The following is a 17,787-nucleotide window of genomic DNA, read 5'->3' on the forward strand; positions in this document are numbered from 1 at the left end:
GGAAAATACATATGATAAACAAAGCAGGAGCGGTTCAGCGTAGGATTGGGCTTTTAACCCAGTTGAAGTTTGTTGGGCAGAGCGCAGGCAAGAAAAATCAGCTGAGCTTTGGGTTAAGTTTGGGTTTGGATTTTGCATCGTGCTCCTACTTGATACATTAGACTTTGTCTCTGAGACTGAATTATTAAAATCACTTGAGGAAATGTGTTAATTGATGGGGTAAATTGGGAAGGGATGGAGAGAGGATTGCAATTATTCCATCAAATTACGAAAAGTCACAGGCAGGAGAGGTATAAAATGTAGGGCTCCTCTTTGAATAATTGAAAAGCATCAATGGCCAAAAAAAAAAAAAAAGTAGTTAATCGAGATGGTGGATGATAAACTGGATGGGAACAGGAATGCTTCCCCCAGCCCTGCTGAAGAGAAATGACGTCCTGTGTTACGCTGGAGTATTTTTCTCTAATCCAAATGCAGAAATGTTACTTGAGCTCTGCCATCGGGAGACTGAGCAGGGATTGAAGAGAATATCGTTGACTCTTGCCACTGGGGAGCAGTGTTGAGGACGAGAACTCTTCAGATGTTTGTACCGAGCTGCTAATGAAGCTTTCTGAGCCTTGAAATAGCCAGAGGTTGCGCATCTAGGAGTAATGAGATGAAAACGAACAAATGAAAACCAATTTCAAACTGTCGTCCTACTTCTTCTGGAAGGCTCCTGGCAGATGTGGAGGTTATCCCTGAGCATTTTGAGTCATTTAAAACCTACTAGAGAAAGCACTTTGTCAAACAGGGATCTGGTTCTGACACAGGGGGAGGTGGGTGTGCTGGTCCTCTATGTTTAATAGTGTGGCATCCTGGAGAGTGACGTCCTTGCGTGGATATCTGCAAACCTGCTCCTCGCTGCCACGTCTAATGCTATAGCTGGAGTGCTCTTTATTTGCTTTTTTTAATCTTAGCGTGGTAATATGAAGCAATATAAGTGTTAACTCTTAAGGTGGTTGCATCCCATAGCTGGGGTGGGTCCTTTTCTCCTGTTCACGCCTACTTATTCAATGTTATCATAGGACTATGAGGTTTTGGTTGCTTTTTTATTTTGTGTTGGGAGGAGAGTTTCCCACCGTTGATTCTGGTTGTTGCTGCATTGCAGTTTGTCCGTGCTTCTCTTCTTTCCCACTAACTTTTTTCACTCCTCTAGGCAGGTGGCGTTGGCAAAATTATTGCTTATTACTGAATTTTTGCCAAACAACAAAACACTCGACAAAAATAGCTAAACAGGATGTTGAGTTTTTAGTCTGTGGCCAGGCTACAGCTCGCAGCCAGCTCCGGTGGTTGTTGGAGGCTCATCAGGGGTTTCACCCTCCTTGCAAGGACAACCGGCCGGTGCTTTTTGTGGCCAGCAATGAGAGAGCTGGCAGACTGGAAGTTTTCTCTTTATATTGTCTGTGTTTGTGGATTTAGGGAGATTGGCTTCTATCCTGTGTGCTGTACAGCAAGAAGACAGCAAACTTGGGCAAGATAATTATTGTGTCTCGCTGTCCCAGTTTGCTTATTGCAATAACGGCATTCTGTAATGGTGTGTTCACCCAACAGCAGCCTCAGAGTTAGTCTGTCTTAGGATAGGAATATTTTCAGTTAGAAGGGACTTAAAACAATCATCTAGTCCAACTGCCTATATCTCTGTGCAGCTGAGATACGAGTATTGTGTTGCATGCTTGCTTCTACATATGTGGGCTGCCAGGAAATCGGTTCACGTGCTGTCCATGCCCTTTGCGGTGGCCCTGCTGATGGGCAGGCACTAACTCAATCGCTTGCAGTCACCGCTTACGACTGTAAAACATTTAGACTTAAGTGAGCAGGCCATACTCTGGTGGGTTGTAATAATTTCTCTCTCTAGAGGATGTGAAATAAAACGCCTTTTCTTTATTCACACTCATAGGAGTGTGATGTCACTCCTAACTCAGATTCTCCTGAATTAAAAAAAAAAAGAAAAAATAAACCACCTTGCAGATTTGATTTCTAATGTGATGTGCCAGATGGTAAAAGCTGAATTAGGTAGCAGGCATTACTTAGCTGGGGCCTATAAACAAAACTGAACTACGAAATATTCTTTAATGAGCTAGATTTATTTCTAGGTGCTGAAGCGTCAAAAGGCAAGGGAAAAAGAGAGGCATTTCACATACGGTAAATGTTTAAATAAGCTTTTTTCCTTCCTTTCAGCACCACAGCAATAACTCCATACTATTCCAGGGCTGCTGGGACTTCTAAAACGCATAATTCTGTGAGGTTGTAATTATTGTGGGTGCTTTAGCATGGCATGGAGCTGGGCTGTAGGACATAAGTGGTGTTTTTGTTATATTGATGAGTGGTTTGCTTTTTAAATCTTGTCTATATATTCTTTGACAGCGTGGTTCTCCAAAATTAAATCTAACAAATGCCTTTTACCTAATGCCTGTGAACCAGCACTGCTGTTCAGCGCTTCTCTGCCAGCTGTGATGATACAGAGTGATTGATAGGTATGGGTAGATATTTGCAGTGTCAGTTCAGCAGCGGCTGACGGGCAGCATCACAGAGATGAAACGCGGTGGATTTAAGAGCCGCAGCTGTTTTGACTGGTGGCTCCATTTGTGTTTCCCTTCTTGTCCCCAGCACTGGCACCTTGTGCTTCTCCTTGCCTGCAGCATGTGGAGAGGAACATCTTGGGGTTTTGATGTTAGTGGACTTTTCCGGTTGGTGAACAGTCACTAGATATTTAAAATACGTGTCATTACCTTCCCCCTAATATTTGAAACCTCTGGCTGTGGATTGGTGCTATAGAAAAGGCATGTGGGTGTATGCTTCTGTAAAATGGCGACGTAAGGAAGAGAGAAGAGGCTTTAGGAACAGTGGGAGGAGAGCCTGATGCATCAGAAAATAGGTAGGCTGTGTTTAGGTGTAGATAATGCATACAATAGTACTTTATTTTTCAGAGCTCTTTAGTTGTTTTAAAACAACAACAACAAACCAGCCCAAAACTTCAAATCTTTGCTATATTTGGGCTCTCAGTATCTTACCAGAAATGCTTTTCTTTAATAGACGGAGGTCTATTAAAGACAGGGGTCTCGGAGCACAATTGGTTTTGACACTCACAGGTCCCACTGTTGGCAGTCTCAGCAGAAAGCCGTGCCTAGACTGGGTCTTCATGTTTATTCCCCATTTGTTAGTGTGGGAGATTTAGGGATGCGTGCATTGCCACTCCCTCTGCTCATGCTGTTCTTGGCAATGGATGGATGACTAGAGAGCTGCCAAGAAAAAATTGGGCCAGTACCTTGTTTTCAAAGGTTTATTGGATGTTGCAAGCATGCTATAATGTCACATCTTGTGGTCAAAGAGTTTTAAGCAATTCTAAGCGCTGCTTCCACCTGTTTTCCAAGCTTAATTCCCAAAATAGAAATAAAAAAATCACGAGAATGCCAAGCCCACCCTTTTGCTCATAAAAATGTAAATGGGAAGTTGTGTCTTCTGAGACCTGCTTATGCTCTTTTGGTGCTTTGGGGATGAAATAGCCCTCTTCCAACCAGATGAAGAGGGATGTTTTTCCAAAATTCAGTTCCATCCCTAGACAAAAACAACCCTGTGTAATAGAAGCAGACCTCAAAATGAGGAGTTTTCACAAAATAGTAGCTGTGGGGAGATTTCTTCCATCAGCACCTATTAACCACAAATTTGTCCGTGTTGTCTCAGATCAGCTGTAGAGAGAGACTCCTTATAATGGACCCCAACTATGATTTACTGATGTAGGGCTTTTCTTAGAGAATGATTTTTAAAGGGACCAGAAGAAATAATCTGGCACAGCCTTGTGTCCCAACACAAGATTATTTTTAAATCAGGTTCAGACCTCTTGACTGGCATTAACTGGCAGTTTATAATCTGTGAAGCAAAAATACGTGGATCTTCTTCAGGTTACTTGCTGTAGCTTGAGATGTCAGGAGGATGTGGGTTAACATACAGGCATCCTGTTTTCCAATTGATTTACTTGTGTGTGTTGCCACTTCAGAGCTTGCTTCTGTTTATTTTCAATACATAAGGGAAGAGATCATGCAAAATTTCCAAAATGGTAGATAAAATTCAGCCAGTTTTAGGGGTGAGGAAGAGGAGTGGTAGAAAGAAGCCACTGAACAGCATTTACTGCTTATCATTTATAAGTACATGATAGGATTGATAGCTGCTCAGAAACCCTTTCACTTGTGTCCATTTTTTTTTAAAGTCCTACTATAATAGGTAATTAAAGTATACTAATTGAATTAAGATCCCATCTGTCTGAGTTTAGCAAGCCAACAAGTCCCTTAATTAAGATATCATGTTTGCTATAACAGAGGCTGCAAACACAGAGCTGGCCACCAATGGTATAAGCAAATATCTGTCTTCCCGTGACAAAGTGCCAGAGCATCCAGTGGGCTGTGGAGATCAAAATAAAATCTGCAAGATAAGCAGCACTTGCTCGTGGGATGACAATAAATGCAAGAATAGTTATGCTTCCTCTGATAGCTGAGAAAAATGCCAATTTGAGCTGGGTGTAAACATTTTTAAGCCCTCAGAGGTAGACGGCAGCGATAGTAACTAAAAGACTCTGTGTTGGGTATCTCAGCATCTGATCACCATCACAATGGGATGATGTCTAATACTGGAGGCAAGAAGAGAGAACATAGTAGTTAAAATCAGTGTCTTCAGGCAGCAATTTCAAAAGGTTTATAAAGTACCAGTGTACCCTCAAACTGATTTGCAGACACAGTAGGCTCCTGGGCTGCTCCACCATGGGCTGTCTTCACTTCTTTATTTAACCATGCGTGTATAGAGTCCATTGAGGAATCTCCGTTTAGATGCCGTATCTTCACTGGTTTTGTTGTTGGGATTGTAGTTTTCCGAACAAGACATCAAATTTAAGAGCCCCTGTGCCTGAAACTAAGGATTTCCTTCTAGTCTGGGCTGCTGTGCCCATGACACTGGTCTCTGAACAGGACCCTTCCCAGGAGATGGTTTCAGCCAAGGAACCTGCTGAAATTCTCATTTAGTTTATAATTGTCTTTCTACATTTCCTCCAGTAGCTTCAGCCTAATGAAACTGTGTTAGGATGCTTTAAAAGTCTGGAGGAAAAATGTGCACATGAACGTAGGTGCCTCTTTGCAGCTGGAGGACAAGTCCATGTCAGCAGTGCGTGAAAGCAGGTCCCCAATGCGTGTGGTTTGGATTGAGGCATGACGCAGAGGTAGGGAGAGGAGGTCGGTGATTCCGAAGGGTGACAGCGGTGACCAAGCCAGCTGCATCCCACCTGTGGCGACTTGCTCCGGGACATTTGTCCTTTTCCCCTTGATCTGTTTCGGAGCAAGAAAAATGGGGTTTTTTTGCTGCTCGTAAAGGAATTTTCCTTGATGGAGAGTTTGGGAGGTAGCATAGGAGGTAGTGTGTGTCCGTATTCAGTGTGTGGGGAGCTTTCAGGAGGAGCACATGCCACTGGGGATCACCCCATGGTCTTCCCAGTGCACCGGGGCAGGGACCAGGGCAGGCATGAGGCCGTTGGTCTTCCAGAAGGATTGGCAGAAGTGGGGGGAGCAGGAGAGCCGTCGGTCCAGGATAAAGTCCTACAGACACGTGCTGAAGAGGCAGGCGTGCGTCCTTGACGGCGTGATGCTTTGAGTAGACCGCAGAAGACAATTTTTTTTCCCCTTATGGGAAAATTTCCCAATGAGGAGGCTAGATGAAAGCGGACACTTCGTGATGCGGTTTGAAAGCGAAGAGACATCTGCCACAGATCAGAAAAGCCTGGCAGGTGGAAAACACACCAGCCCTCCCTTCTCCCTGCCTTTATCCTGTATGTGGCACATCTCTGTTCCCTGCGTGTCGCAGCCACCATGCTGACACGGGCTCTGCACCGCTCGACGAAGATCAGCAGCACCAGAAACCAGAGGTCTGCTGTCCCAGGGCACGGTGGTGGGGCAACACACCGACCTCCCCTCCCTCAATCCCAGCCAGTTTGTACCTTCTCCCTAAAATACCACGCAAAGCTACAGGAGCTGGGAAGATTCTGCAGCTCGAGAGCACATGAGTAAAAACTGAATTATTTAGCATATTTTTTAGTGCAAGCAGGTGTGGGGTTTGAAGCGGTTTGAGTTGGGAATTCTCTGCAGAGGAGTTAGGGTCTGGTGGGATTTGAAAGAGCTGGACAAGTTTTCCATTCCTGTCCTCCTCTTGCTGCCTCTTGACAGCCTTTCCTTTTTTTTAGGTCTGAATTCTTGTTCTCTTTCTTGTGTTTTCCATTGCCTGTAACTTCCCCCTCTCCCTTTATTTCGCTGCTTCACCTGCTGAAGCGCCTGTGGATGCGGCTGTAACGATCTATTGAGCGCTGACAGCGTGCTCGACGCCACGTACCAGCGTGCGAGGCGATGCGGTCCCTCATCCCAGGGGATTTGGCAATCTCCTGCAGACACTGACAGTGCGGTTCAGACCATCGCGAGCAACCAGATGCTAGTTCAGCTGGAAACAGAGCCGCCGAGGCTTGCCGAAATCCTTGGCAGGAGGCAAGGACTGGCTTTGGAGGTGGTTTCGTTAGGGGCTGGGGGGGGGGGGGGCTTGCTCTGTGCGTGTGTAGGTTTTGGTGCGCTTATTCAGGTTTTTTTTATTTTATTTTATTGTTTTTAGAAGGCAGGGGGTGGTTTGCAAAGCTGTGTGAGCACTGAAGCAGCGTGCCCTTCATCCTGAAGGGAGAGCACAGGGACGGACACACAGAGGTGGCTCGGGCAGCTCCACTGTGAACCACATCAGAGTGGTTTTGGACCAGTGTTCCCCTAAAATCTCTTCCTCCCCCCAACCACTTTGTTCAGGCATTTGGGACCATGTGTGTGCGTGAGCATCAGACAGACGCTGTTCTCTTCCACGATCTGCTCAACTCCATCTTGCCCAGATTTTTCCTGCAGCCTTTGGTGCTGGTTAATCCCCGACTCTGCTCATAGGGAGGGCTCCCGTGTGCACAGGCTCAGGGCTGTGACACCAGCTGGCCCAGCTCTGCCTGTCCCCAGGGGCACAGGGAAGGACAATTTGGGCAACAAACGCTAATCCAGCGCTGCTCCTGTGCACGCACAGAGCCAAGAGCTGTGACTGCAGCCACCCTCGCACCCCAACGCTTTTGGATAATTTTGTGCAACCCGAGTAAGTCTGAATTATGCATACAGCACTTAAATGGGAATATTTCTGTTTTTAAAAAAATCACTATTGTACTCAGCTCTTCTTGTCTCTTTGTTTGCAATCTAACAAGACACGAGAGGAAACCCTCACCACGATCTGGATGGTAACAGATACGCTCCAGCATGGCAAATGGCAAACTGCACCGTGAGCGGTGACCTTAGGGGCCTGGAGGAGAAGGGGTTACTGCATCACATCTCCCTCCTACTTTTTGGACACAAGCCTTTAGGAAACAAGACATTTGGGTAGCAGATGGGTGCTCTGGTAGGTCTGGAAACCTCTCAGGCAAAAGTAAATCCTTCCTTCCCAGCAGGAGGTTCAGGCCTTATTCTGCAGAACAGCGTGTACGAGCTGAGCTCCCCTAAGGGAGCAGATTGCCCTATTCCTCCGGCGCTTGGCTGGATGCCGTCCTGCCACCAGTGCACTGAACAGCAAAGCAATCCTGTTGCTTAACCCTCAAGCCCTGTCCCTCAAACTGAAGCAGTGTTTGATGCTCTCAGGTAGGTGAGGGTTTTTTTGGGGGGGAGGGATGCCAGTGGGTGCTTTTCTCACCCACCCGCTCTGCACGGCTCCCTCTCGGGCAGGAAAAAGCCGCTGATGGGCGAGCGGTTGTTGTCGTGATGTGACGTTACACATTGCAGCTTCTTTCTGGGAGAGCAGTGCACTCTGCCATTAATTGGAGGGAAAACAATCAGAGACCTGCTGCTTTTGGAGTTTGTTGAAAGCACAGGAAGATGGGGAAATGTTGGTGTTTATGAAACGGCAGCTGGTACTAAGCTCTGGCAGGGGAGCGGGAGGAGGAGGAGGGAAGCGGTTGTATTTGGGTTCTGGGTCTAATTGGCAAAACTGTAATAATTCTTAGATCAAATACATGATGCATTCAGCCCACTTGCATTTTTAGTCTACTGCGTGTAATAACAAGTCATAACACTGGGGATTTCATGAATAATCATTTCTGCTTGCCTCCCCTTTCAATGGAGGATTTCCAGAGTGCTTGACAATCATGCAGCCTCACTCCATCCCCAGAAGGCAAATGAATATTATCTTTATAAGGAGAGATAAGGCAGACTAGACAAAGGCCTGGAATAACTCGGTTAAGTTTATCAGAAAAGCCAACAGCATGATCAGGATTTATGCCCAGGAATTAAGATTCTCAAACCGCTTGGGGAATGAGATGTCTGTCCTTACCACAGCTTGTGTTGGCACCGCGAAACATGGTCTGTGAAGAGGAGAAACCCTTCCCTTAGCAAAGGAAAGATGACACACAGCAGCGGTGAAGAGACTTCAAGAGGACTTGAAAGGCGCATCGGCTCCCCGGGGAAGGCGGGGGGTCGTGGGCTGGAGCGGGACCCCTGGCACCCACGCTGCCCCGGCTCCGCTGCTTGACCCGTCCTGAGATCTTGGGCAAGCGCCATCGCTCTGTGTTCAGCGTGATGCTGGCCTGGCACTAGCCATAACAAAAATCAGATCCAAAGTTGCTTTTATGCACACAGAAGAGCAGGAGAACCAGCGACATTAATGCATCCAGGAGCTACCTATGGCTATTGAAGTGGGGGATTACAAGCATAAAGGCTTGGCTGACTCACTAGACCTCATTAAAGTCTAATAATCTCTATAAAGATGCAGCATTGCACATACGCAGCAGCCCCAGCCCGTCTGAGCTAAAGCTCAGCAAAGGCTCTATTAGCCATTTGATAGTTTGGGCATGAAACCATAAAATGTGTTTGTGTTGTGAAAGCACTTAGGTCAGGATTCCCTCCGTGAGGCTCAACCTCGACAGTTTGGTTTAGGAACAAAAGGGCCAGGCTTGTCCCGGTGAGGGATGTTACGGCATCTGCGACGTCGCTGGTGACCCGGGGAGCTGTGCTGGAGACTTCGGGGGATGCAAAAAACCAGAAGCAGCAAAAACGTTAAAAGCTTTGAGCTTCCACTGCCCTCCAAGCAACATGTTATACACTCACCCAGCTGCAGGAACTTCAGTATCGCCAGCCTGAAAACTTCATAAAAGAAAACCTGAGATGGACCGTAAAGCAAGCTGGATGTAGAAATGTGAAATGCAACACAAATCGAGGCTTGTGTTTGTGTTTTGACATCTAAGCCTCTAGAAATCCCATTTTCTTGGGTTTTTCTATAATTAAGCTGATTGTTTGTTTTTCTGGAAGCTGAAGTTCTTAAGTAACCAAGTGACTGTGATAGCCACTGCTCTGAGAACTCCAAATATGCCAAATTCTGGTGAAAACCTCAAGGTTGGCACCTCTGCAACGTTGATGCCTTCAAAGAAGTTCTCGCATCAAGTAGGGCTCTTGTGACAATAACCTTTTGTTGCTCATTAGTTTGCCTGGAGGCTTTTAACGAACAAAATTCCTTCTTGTTTGAGATCTTAGCGTCTGGCTGGAACCTGCAAAAAATGTTTGTGTTTGGAAAAAACCTGACTGACCCCGAGTTGAGGAAAATTGATGCCTTGAAGCTGTCATAGCGGTGAGAAGGATCTGGTTGTGCCATCCTTGCATTAAATTGTACCTTCCTGTGAGATTTGTCCTTTCCGAAATCCTGGAGTAATGCATTAGCACATTTTGGAGGTGAGAGCTGGCCGTGAGAGTCTCATTTGAATTTGACGCCACTGCTGGGTTTTTTTGGATATCGTAAATAGGAAACGGTAGAAAGACAAAGTCTGATTGACTGGAAGATTACAAAGGGAGAAGAGGTCCCAGTAACATACAGAGAGATGGATTTAGGTTTATTTGAGGTTGATTAGTCCTAATTATTTTTTACGATACAGGGCAAAATTAATAAAGGAGCACTTGGACTGCGCAGAGTTGAGAAAAATTATCTTAATGGGAGAATTACTCAAATATTAAACAGCATTTTAAGGAATCATAGAATCGTTTAGGCTGGAAAAAACCTTTAAGATCAAGTCCAACCATAAACCTAGCACTGCCAAGTCCACCACTAAACCAGACGTCTCATCACTTTGGTCCTTAAAAGCGGAGGAAGCCGAAGTGGTGGGAGCCACCACCCTGGGATGGAGACTGATGTTGGGACGGGGGAGATTTTGGGGGGGTTGTATCCCTGTAGCAAGTCCATCGGCTCCTGATTTTTTTCTGACTCGTCTAATCCCAGTGCTGGGGAGCCTGGATGGACTCGTCCCCACCAGCTCTAATGAATGCAATTAATGGTCGGGGGCTGCTGGTTGATTTTGGTGGGAGGGTGGAGCAGGCTGTTCTGGGAAGCCAGTTTCTAAATGTGCAGAAGTACAGGTTAGCTCGGCTGGGAGGCTCATGAAATTTAAATTAGGAGGATTTTGTGGGGAAGAGGAAAAAGTATTAACAAACTAAGGAGAGCTAATTACTGGAGATGGAGAACATTCGCTGTGTAGTTGTAGATGACAGCAGTAAGTAGTTCCCATCAGGGCTTTTCTTGCTTTGGAGACAAAGAGGTTGGCCATCCACTGAGTTATCAAAGATGATAAGGGGCTGCATTTTATAAATGGAGATAGGCTCTAATTGCAAAAATGCCTGTGAATACTTCCATAGCACTTTGCTGAACCCTGGTGTCACGGAGGATTTTTGAAGCCTGCTTTCCACAGTCATTACATACTGCTTCATTTGTAATGAAGTTTGCAACTCATGGAACTTCATTTGGATAAATTTTAGCTCCTCTCACCCCCAAATCTATTTTATGCCCATCTGCTAATGGGGAAAGAAATTAAACCTTGGTTCCTTGCATAATATTGCAGCAGAGGCAGTCACGGGGATTTAACTCCTCTGCTCGAGAAGCAGAAACTACTCCGCGGCCAACCTCCACCGTGCAGCACAGCTTGAGCAACACCCCACAAAGCAAATAATCATAACCTATAAGCAAATGCATTCAAGTACACCTTAACTTAGTCCCTAATGAGGGAAATTTTACCAAATGAGTCGGTGCAAAGACTTTCCCTTGCATCTCATTGTAGCAGAGGCTGAGGGGGGGGGTTAAGGGCAGGGGGATTTAGGGTGGGGGGATTTTTTTGCTCTTGTATTGTTTGCCCTCCAGCTCAGCGAAATCCTTCTTTTCTGAGCACGGGTTGTGACTCTGCTAGAAGGAATCCTCTTCTCCCAAGCCCGAATAATGGCCCGTCCTGGTCTCCTAGTAACTGCGGCTGCCACATCACTTTTGACAATGGTGCATCCTTTGTAGCCTGGTTCTCTGCTCCTGCTGTCTGCTCTGTTTCTTCAAATGGCAATTGTCTGAAATTTCTCCAAATGAGCAACTTCTGTGTGTGGTGGTTTTGTTTGTTTTGTCTGTGCTGGCAGAAAGGGGTTTAACATGTCTTTTTGTCTTTCTTCCTTAAAGCAAGCGTGAACCCTTGGGGAACATACTTTTGTGAGATAGCTTGTGGTAGAGGTTTTTTTTTCCCCCCCTAATACCAAATATTGCTCCTGTTATTTTCTGAAACCATGCTCTCAAAGCATTTTAAACTTTCTGTTCTCGGAGTAAAAGTCTTCTCATTGATTATTGCACTAAAAGGCTTTCTTTGCTCGATGTATTTTGGAACTGGCCTCTGTCTAGATGTAAAAGTGTATATAATGAAACTTCGCCAGCAGCCAGCAAACCTCTCTCCAAGCTGTAGAGAAGGAATTTGACTTGTGAAGGCTGAAGCATAAAACCTGCTCTGGTGGTAATACCTGCCCCGTAACTCTGCTGGGGTGTACGGGGATTTTTGGAGCTGGCTTAGTGCTCTGGATATGGGGAGTTTTGGGGGAAAAGGAAGGCCTGGGGGGGGAAGCTGCTTTTTTTGCTCTTCTCTGTAGGACGGAATGTGTCCATGTAAGTGGGAGCCTGAAGTTTGGATGTACGGGGAAGGGCAGAAGGTTGGGAATACCCATCAGTGGTGCAGAATGAGCCCATGCACAAGCAATAGCAACCGAATGTCTGGGTGAAAGTCCGATCCCGGCAGATCCCAAAACCGGACCCAACGCCCGGTTACTAGAAGAGGCGAGTTCAGACGCATCTGAAGGGAGCTGAATTTGGGCACAGGTCATGGTGATGCCCTGTGCCTCGTTCACAACCCCACCAGTTTATTTTCCTTCTCCCCTGAGGAGACTGAGATTGCTCTCAGTAAAAACACTTGACCTGCCTTGGTGCCACCGTGAAAACTTTATTCTCTCTCTCAAGGACAGTGTTGTTGGGGGGGGGGGGGGGGTTTCCCTTCAACGTAAATTAAATGCTACAGTCAGAGCTCCACTTCACACACACGTATGCATGCACCTTTGCACTGAGGAACGGCAGCGTTTGGAGCTGAATGTGGCCGGGCAAGGGTGGGAGCGGGCGCTGGGGAGCCGGCAGTGATACGAAGCACGGATGAGATGAAGGGGAAACACATGAATCACAGTGTGTCAGGGGAAACACATGAATCATATATTGTGTCAGCAGATTTGACAGATTCCACCAGGATTTCTCTACACGCGGATCCACAGTTTCAAGTCCCTGAACCCCCCCCCCCGGTGCCATGGTGTCCAGCGTGAGCTGTGGTGGGGTGGCACCTCGGGAAGGTCCCTCCTGCCCGCCCCGGCTCCCCGTTTCCGTCCCGGCAGCCCTTTGTACCCCGACGTGGGAAAACTCAGCTCCAGCTCCTGCAGAACTCGGACGTGGGGGAGATGATGTGGCTGCCCATGGACGTCTTACAGCCATGGAGGGCATCAGGTGCCTTTTTCCCCCCCTGAGGTCTTCCCCTGGCTCCAGGCTGTGTAAGCCCACTTCTGGAGCCCTCTTTGCCTGGTCACCAACCTTTTAGGACCATGTGGCCTAGATCCAGGCAAATCCATTATTGCACTGAGAAACACAAGTCCTGATTGTAGCTTTATGTCCTATTTTCTGTAACCTAAATTCAGACCCTGCCTTCACATACCAGTCTCTAAAGAGCACGGATCCAGGCCAGGTTTAGCAATGCCGGTACCCCACAGCCTAAAATTCCTCCTCTTGACATTGGAGCTTTTGGGGAAAATGGAAAATCCTCCTCTTCCTTCCTTGCTTCTGGTTTCTAGGGACCACCGCGCTCCCGCCCCTGCTTACAAAACCGTCCCCGTCCCCCCCCCCCCCAGCACCCGCCTGTCACCGGGGCATCCTGCGATGGGCAGAGCGCATCATCCCGAGGGGTAGTAGGGTACGTCGCTGTGATAGTTGTAATCAGGACACACTTTCTGCACGAGCCTGTAGTCTATGCTGTAGAAGGTGATGTAGATGCAGATGACTTTGAAAGGCTTTGAGCAGACCCAGGAGACGTGACTTTGGGTGTGCTCGTGGTAGCAGGTCTTAGATGGGTCGTAAGTGCAGAGCGTGGTCTTCTTGGCACGATCCACTTTCTCGTACTCCACGCGGCAGTTGAAGATTTTGGATTCTTTGGCCTCGATGAAGATCTGTTGCTCCAGGTCAAACTCCACTGCCTTGGTAGGGGGGACGAGGCTGACGGAGATGTTCCCTTGCCCGGTAGAGTTGTGTCGGAAGAAGACGTTGACTGTGCCGTTGCCGTGATCAACCACCTTTCCAGTGATCAAGAGGTTCAACTTCACTGTCTTGATATTGGAATAGAAATCTCCCCAGCCAAAAATTTTTTTAAGCTTGCCTGAGGCTGGCCCCAAGTCCCTCTGTCCTCTGGGGTGTGGAGCATGGTCCCGCTCGGACAGGTTGTCCAGGATATCCCATAACTCCCGTGAACTGCTCACCAGCTCCAGGAGGGTCATATTCTGCAGTAAGGTTGGAGTTAACAGGGACTTTGGAGAGAGCAGCCCTCTCGTCTTCTGCACTTGAGCTCTCTCCTGGGTCTTGGGTTCATGTTGCTCTGCACCTTTCCCTGGTTCTTCTTGGCCACAAATCACCTGAACATAGCGATGGTGGGGAGTGAGAGATGGGTGACGGGTGCCTGCCCCCCTTGCCCAGTCTTGTTCTCCAGGGTCACCCCACTCCAGGGTCACTCCAGACATGACTCAGCCATCCTCTTTCCCATCCTGGCTTTCCTTATTTCCCTTTTCTCTTGCCTTTTCTCTCTACTTCTCTCTGTAGTCCGTATTTCCCTTCTGGTAGCAATTTTCCCCGTCTCTCATTCTCTTGTGGTTGCTCTGGGAATGGGTGAAGGGAGCTGGGATGGGTGCTTTTGCTCATTGATGGTGCAGCCTGGCAGTGGCACCTCTCTCACGGCAGAGCATGTGCACCTGGGGGATCTCTGCAGATGCTGGGGAGAGGGTGCTATAGGGGAAAGCCGCACACCTGCGACAAGGGTGCTCACCTCGTGGCCTTCGCACCGATCTCGCTGCTGACAGCATGTCCCATGGACCCCTCTTCTGACGTCCAAACTGTACCATGCTCTGGGGAGACGCAGAGCTGGGAGCAGTGGGGCAGGACGCCGAACAGCAAACCGCAGAGGTGAGTTCTCACCCCGGGGAGATGCCCTTTGCCTCTAACGGCCACGCACGGGCTCCTCTGCAAACTCTCCTCCTGCTAGCATGGGGGGTCTGCCTGCCACCAGCTGTGGACCCCAAAATAAGGACAGACAGGGGCTGGGGAGCTGCCAGGGTGGGGGCTGCCTTGCCGCCAGGCTGTGGGCACCCAGCGGGTACCCAGCGAGCTGGGAGGGTGCCCGGGCGGGAGGCAGATGCTGTTAACCCCATCGCTTTCGGTGCTGGGGTGCTGAGCAAATGCCCACCGTGATCCCTGGGGTGCGAAGGGCTCACCTGGCAGAAAAGGCAACGGAGAAGCCAAGGTCGAGGTCGGCCTGCCAGGCTGTGCCGGAGCTCTGCCCCAGCCTGGGGGGCCGGGGGTGCGGGTGAGCTGGTCCCTGGCAGCTCTACCAGGACTGCTGTGCTTGGGGAGGGGGGGGGTGCTGCAGATTTTTAGGGTGATCAGGGGGTACCTTTATCACCATCCCTGCGTGCGAGCCCACCCCGCTACCTGCTGCAAAATAACAGAAGTTTTGGGACGCTTGTTTTTTCAGGGGATGGGGTGGGGGGGAGGGTGGAGCTGAGGAGGGGGGATAAATTGATTTGGGAAATGTTCCTGGCTGTCAACCCCCACCCCATCCCTTTGGCAGCACGACCTCCCCCCTCCCCAGGCCCCCCTTCCCCATCCCCAGCGCTCACCAGCAGAGAGATGCTCCCCTGGATGAGGAGGACGATGCAGCTCCGGGGAAGATGCATTTTCCAGCCGGTGCCGCCCGCCTTCGCCGTATCTCAAATTTTGAGAGGGTTTGGGTGGGTTTTTCTATTTTTTTTAATTTTTTTTAATTTTTTTTCCCCCCTTTTCCCTCCCTTCTTTTTAAGCGAGAAACGTCAGCGAGGGAAAAGAGGTGTTCCCCTTTTATAAACCCGTTTCTCTCGTCCCCCCCCGGCCCATGGTGGCTCCGGCAGCTCCCACCCCGTTGTGCCGGACCGGGCGACGGGAGGCGGCTTCACCTGCTGCCGTTCCTGCCCTCTCCCTGCTCCTCTCCCTGCTCCTCTCTGCCTTCTTGGAGACTCACTGAAACTCCGCTCCATCCCCTCCTCGTTCCCTCCCCTGGCAGGTGCTGGGAGCAGAGCGGCACCTCCGAGCGTAACCCTTTGCTGTCTGCAACCCAGGCAAAGCAACCCAGGGCAAGGCGGGGGGGGGTCTCCAGGGGGTGATGGAGGGGGGCTCAGAGGGGTTTGGCAGAGGGTGTGGGGGTGTACTGGAGGGCTGGGGTGCCGTCCTGCAAGGCTGTTCCCGTTGCTCGCCACAGAGGAGCATCCCAGGCGTGAAGGGAGTGAATTGGGGTGGGGGGAAAACTGGGGGGACCCACCGAGGTCGCTGCCTCTGCCCCTACAAACTGCTTGATGATCTCTCATAAGGGGAACAGGCAGGACTGTGGCATTACCCTCTGTCCCGGGGCTCAGCTCTTCCCCATCTTCTTCCATCCAGTCCAGCCATCAGGAAAAGGTTTCTTCTTCTACCAGTCCCCCCCCGCAGCCCTGGGGGGGTTGCAGAACTGGGCTGCGGGTCTGGCAAAGGGAGGCACCGCTCAGGGCAGAGCGGCTGTGCCCTTTGGGAGGTGGTGGACGAGGCGAGGGGAGACTTTTGGGGCCTGGATTTATTGGGGAGGTTGAATTTTTGTTCCTCTAATACTGGCTGCTGCAGCAATGCTTCCTCCCCTATCGCGTGGCCGTGCAGTCTTCTTTCTCTCCCCACCCTTAAAAGCATTAAAAATAGAGAGAATTGTAATATTTTCAGGGTCTTTTGATTTTGGGATCTGTGTGTGGCCCCTTCTACCCTCTTGAAATGGATGTGGAGCTTTTCCCTCTTCCCTGGAAGGTCCAGCATCTCCTTTGCAAGAGGTGCAGGCCGGGTAGGAAGTTTATTTTGAATTTATTTGTGATTTTGTGTTTATGGACATGCGTGCGTAAGTCTGGGCAATAACGTTCTCCCCTTTCCTCTGCATGGCAAGGGTGGGAGGTGGTGAATCATAGCCGTGCTGGGGCACTGCTGCCCTTCAGTTTGGGAAATCATAAAAGGAACAAGGAAATGCAGATCCTGTTCCCCTCAAGCCAGGCAGTTTGATTTCTATATTATTCGAGAAGTAAAGGGATGGCAGGCAGCACTGAGCTTAAAAAGGAAACAGAAGCCACTGGTTTGCTGTTACAGAAAGACAGATTTGCTCGTGGTGGGGTTTTTCCCACAGTTGTCCTTTTCCCATCCTTCAGCAGGAGAAGTTGCAGTACCAAGAAGCAACTTGCCAGGGACAGGACTAGAATTAAACTCTGTATTTTCTCAACCCTTAGGCAATGATTCCTCTTCTTTACCTTCCTGTCTGCATCCTTTTCGTATTCCCCCTTTCCCTGAGCTGCTTTGGAAAGCCAGATCTTGCAGCGATGCTAAAGATGAACAAACTACAGGGGGAAAGAGCACGTTGTGAGATGCAGGATGCTCTCGCCGAATGCCCTGCTAGCATTCCCATCTGCACAGCAAACTGGTCCAGCTTTTGCCTGCGGTTGCAGTGCTGGGATCTGGACAGGGAGGTTTCTTTTGCAGTTTTGGGGAGGGGAGGAAGGTGGGTGACAAATCTGCGCGGCGGCTGCCGCCCGCTGCCTGCATCTAAGGTGCCTGCCTGCAGCACTGCCTGTCACCTCCTGGGTTTGTTGGAAATCTGAGTCAGGTTGGAAATACCATCTTGGACAGATGCCATGGGAATTACCTGGGGTTTGAATCACTTTTTCCTCTCTACTGAGCAACTTGCTTGGTGTTGATGGTACTTGCTCCTCTGGAGTGTGGCATTTTGGGGCACAGGAAGACAAGATACCTCCTTAACGCCAACGAAGGGTGAGGAGCCTGGCGAGCCCGGTTCCCGCAGCTGACCTGCACCAAAGTAAGCAAAGGAGTGACAAATCCCTCAAAAAAAGCTTCCTGGTAGCCAGGGCTATTAAGCTCCAGAATATTCATCCAAGAGCGGTGCTGGAAGGACCCTGGGGCCTCCTAAAACCAGAAGGAACACAGCGTTGGAGGATATATGGCGGCACTAATGCTGTCCTGGCCCCAGCGGCGTGCTGGATACCTTTAATAGGCTGCACGTCTCTAACTACTGTGATTTCGATAAAAGAT

At 49.0% G+C, this 17,787-nt stretch overlaps 1 protein-coding gene and 1 long non-coding RNA gene across 2 annotated transcripts; one reads left to right on the forward strand and one right to left on the reverse strand.

The window, feature by feature from the left end:
• Nucleotides 1-5,345: 5,345 nt before the first annotated feature.
• On the forward strand, nt 5,346-11,169 carry LOC128140856 (uncharacterized). Its single transcript, XR_008234838.1, has 3 exons — nt 5,346-7,176; nt 7,283-7,709; nt 8,403-11,169. It is a non-coding gene; the product is annotated as an uncharacterized LOC128140856 (long non-coding RNA).
• A 2,137-nt stretch (nt 11,170-13,306) lies between these two features.
• On the reverse strand, nt 13,307-15,603 carry NXPH3 (neurexophilin 3). Its single transcript, XM_052785881.1, has 2 exons — nt 15,321-15,603; nt 13,307-14,063 (listed from the first exon to the last, which is right to left on the reverse strand). The coding sequence occupies exons 1-2, from the start codon at nt 15,375-15,377 to the stop codon at nt 13,332-13,334; spliced, it is 789 nt and encodes a 262-aa protein (XP_052641841.1). The 5' UTR covers nt 15,378-15,603; the 3' UTR covers nt 13,307-13,331.
• Nucleotides 15,604-17,787: the final 2,184 nt, after the last annotated feature.

The sequence above is a fragment of the Harpia harpyja genome, chromosome 4 (genome assembly GCF_026419915.1).
Source record: "Harpia harpyja isolate bHarHar1 chromosome 4, bHarHar1 primary haplotype, whole genome shotgun sequence".
Lineage (NCBI taxonomy): Eukaryota > Metazoa > Chordata > Aves > Accipitriformes > Accipitridae > Harpia > Harpia harpyja.

Coding starts and splice junctions, on each gene's coding strand:
- NXPH3 (XM_052785881.1), bottom strand. CDS start 15,377: ATGCATCTTCCCCGGAGCTGCATCGTCCTCCTCATCCAGGGGAGCATC. Junction 14,064..15,320: donor AGGGGAGCATCTCTCTGCTG/GTGAGCGCTGGG, acceptor CGCTATGTTCAG/GTGATTTGTGGCCAAGAAGA.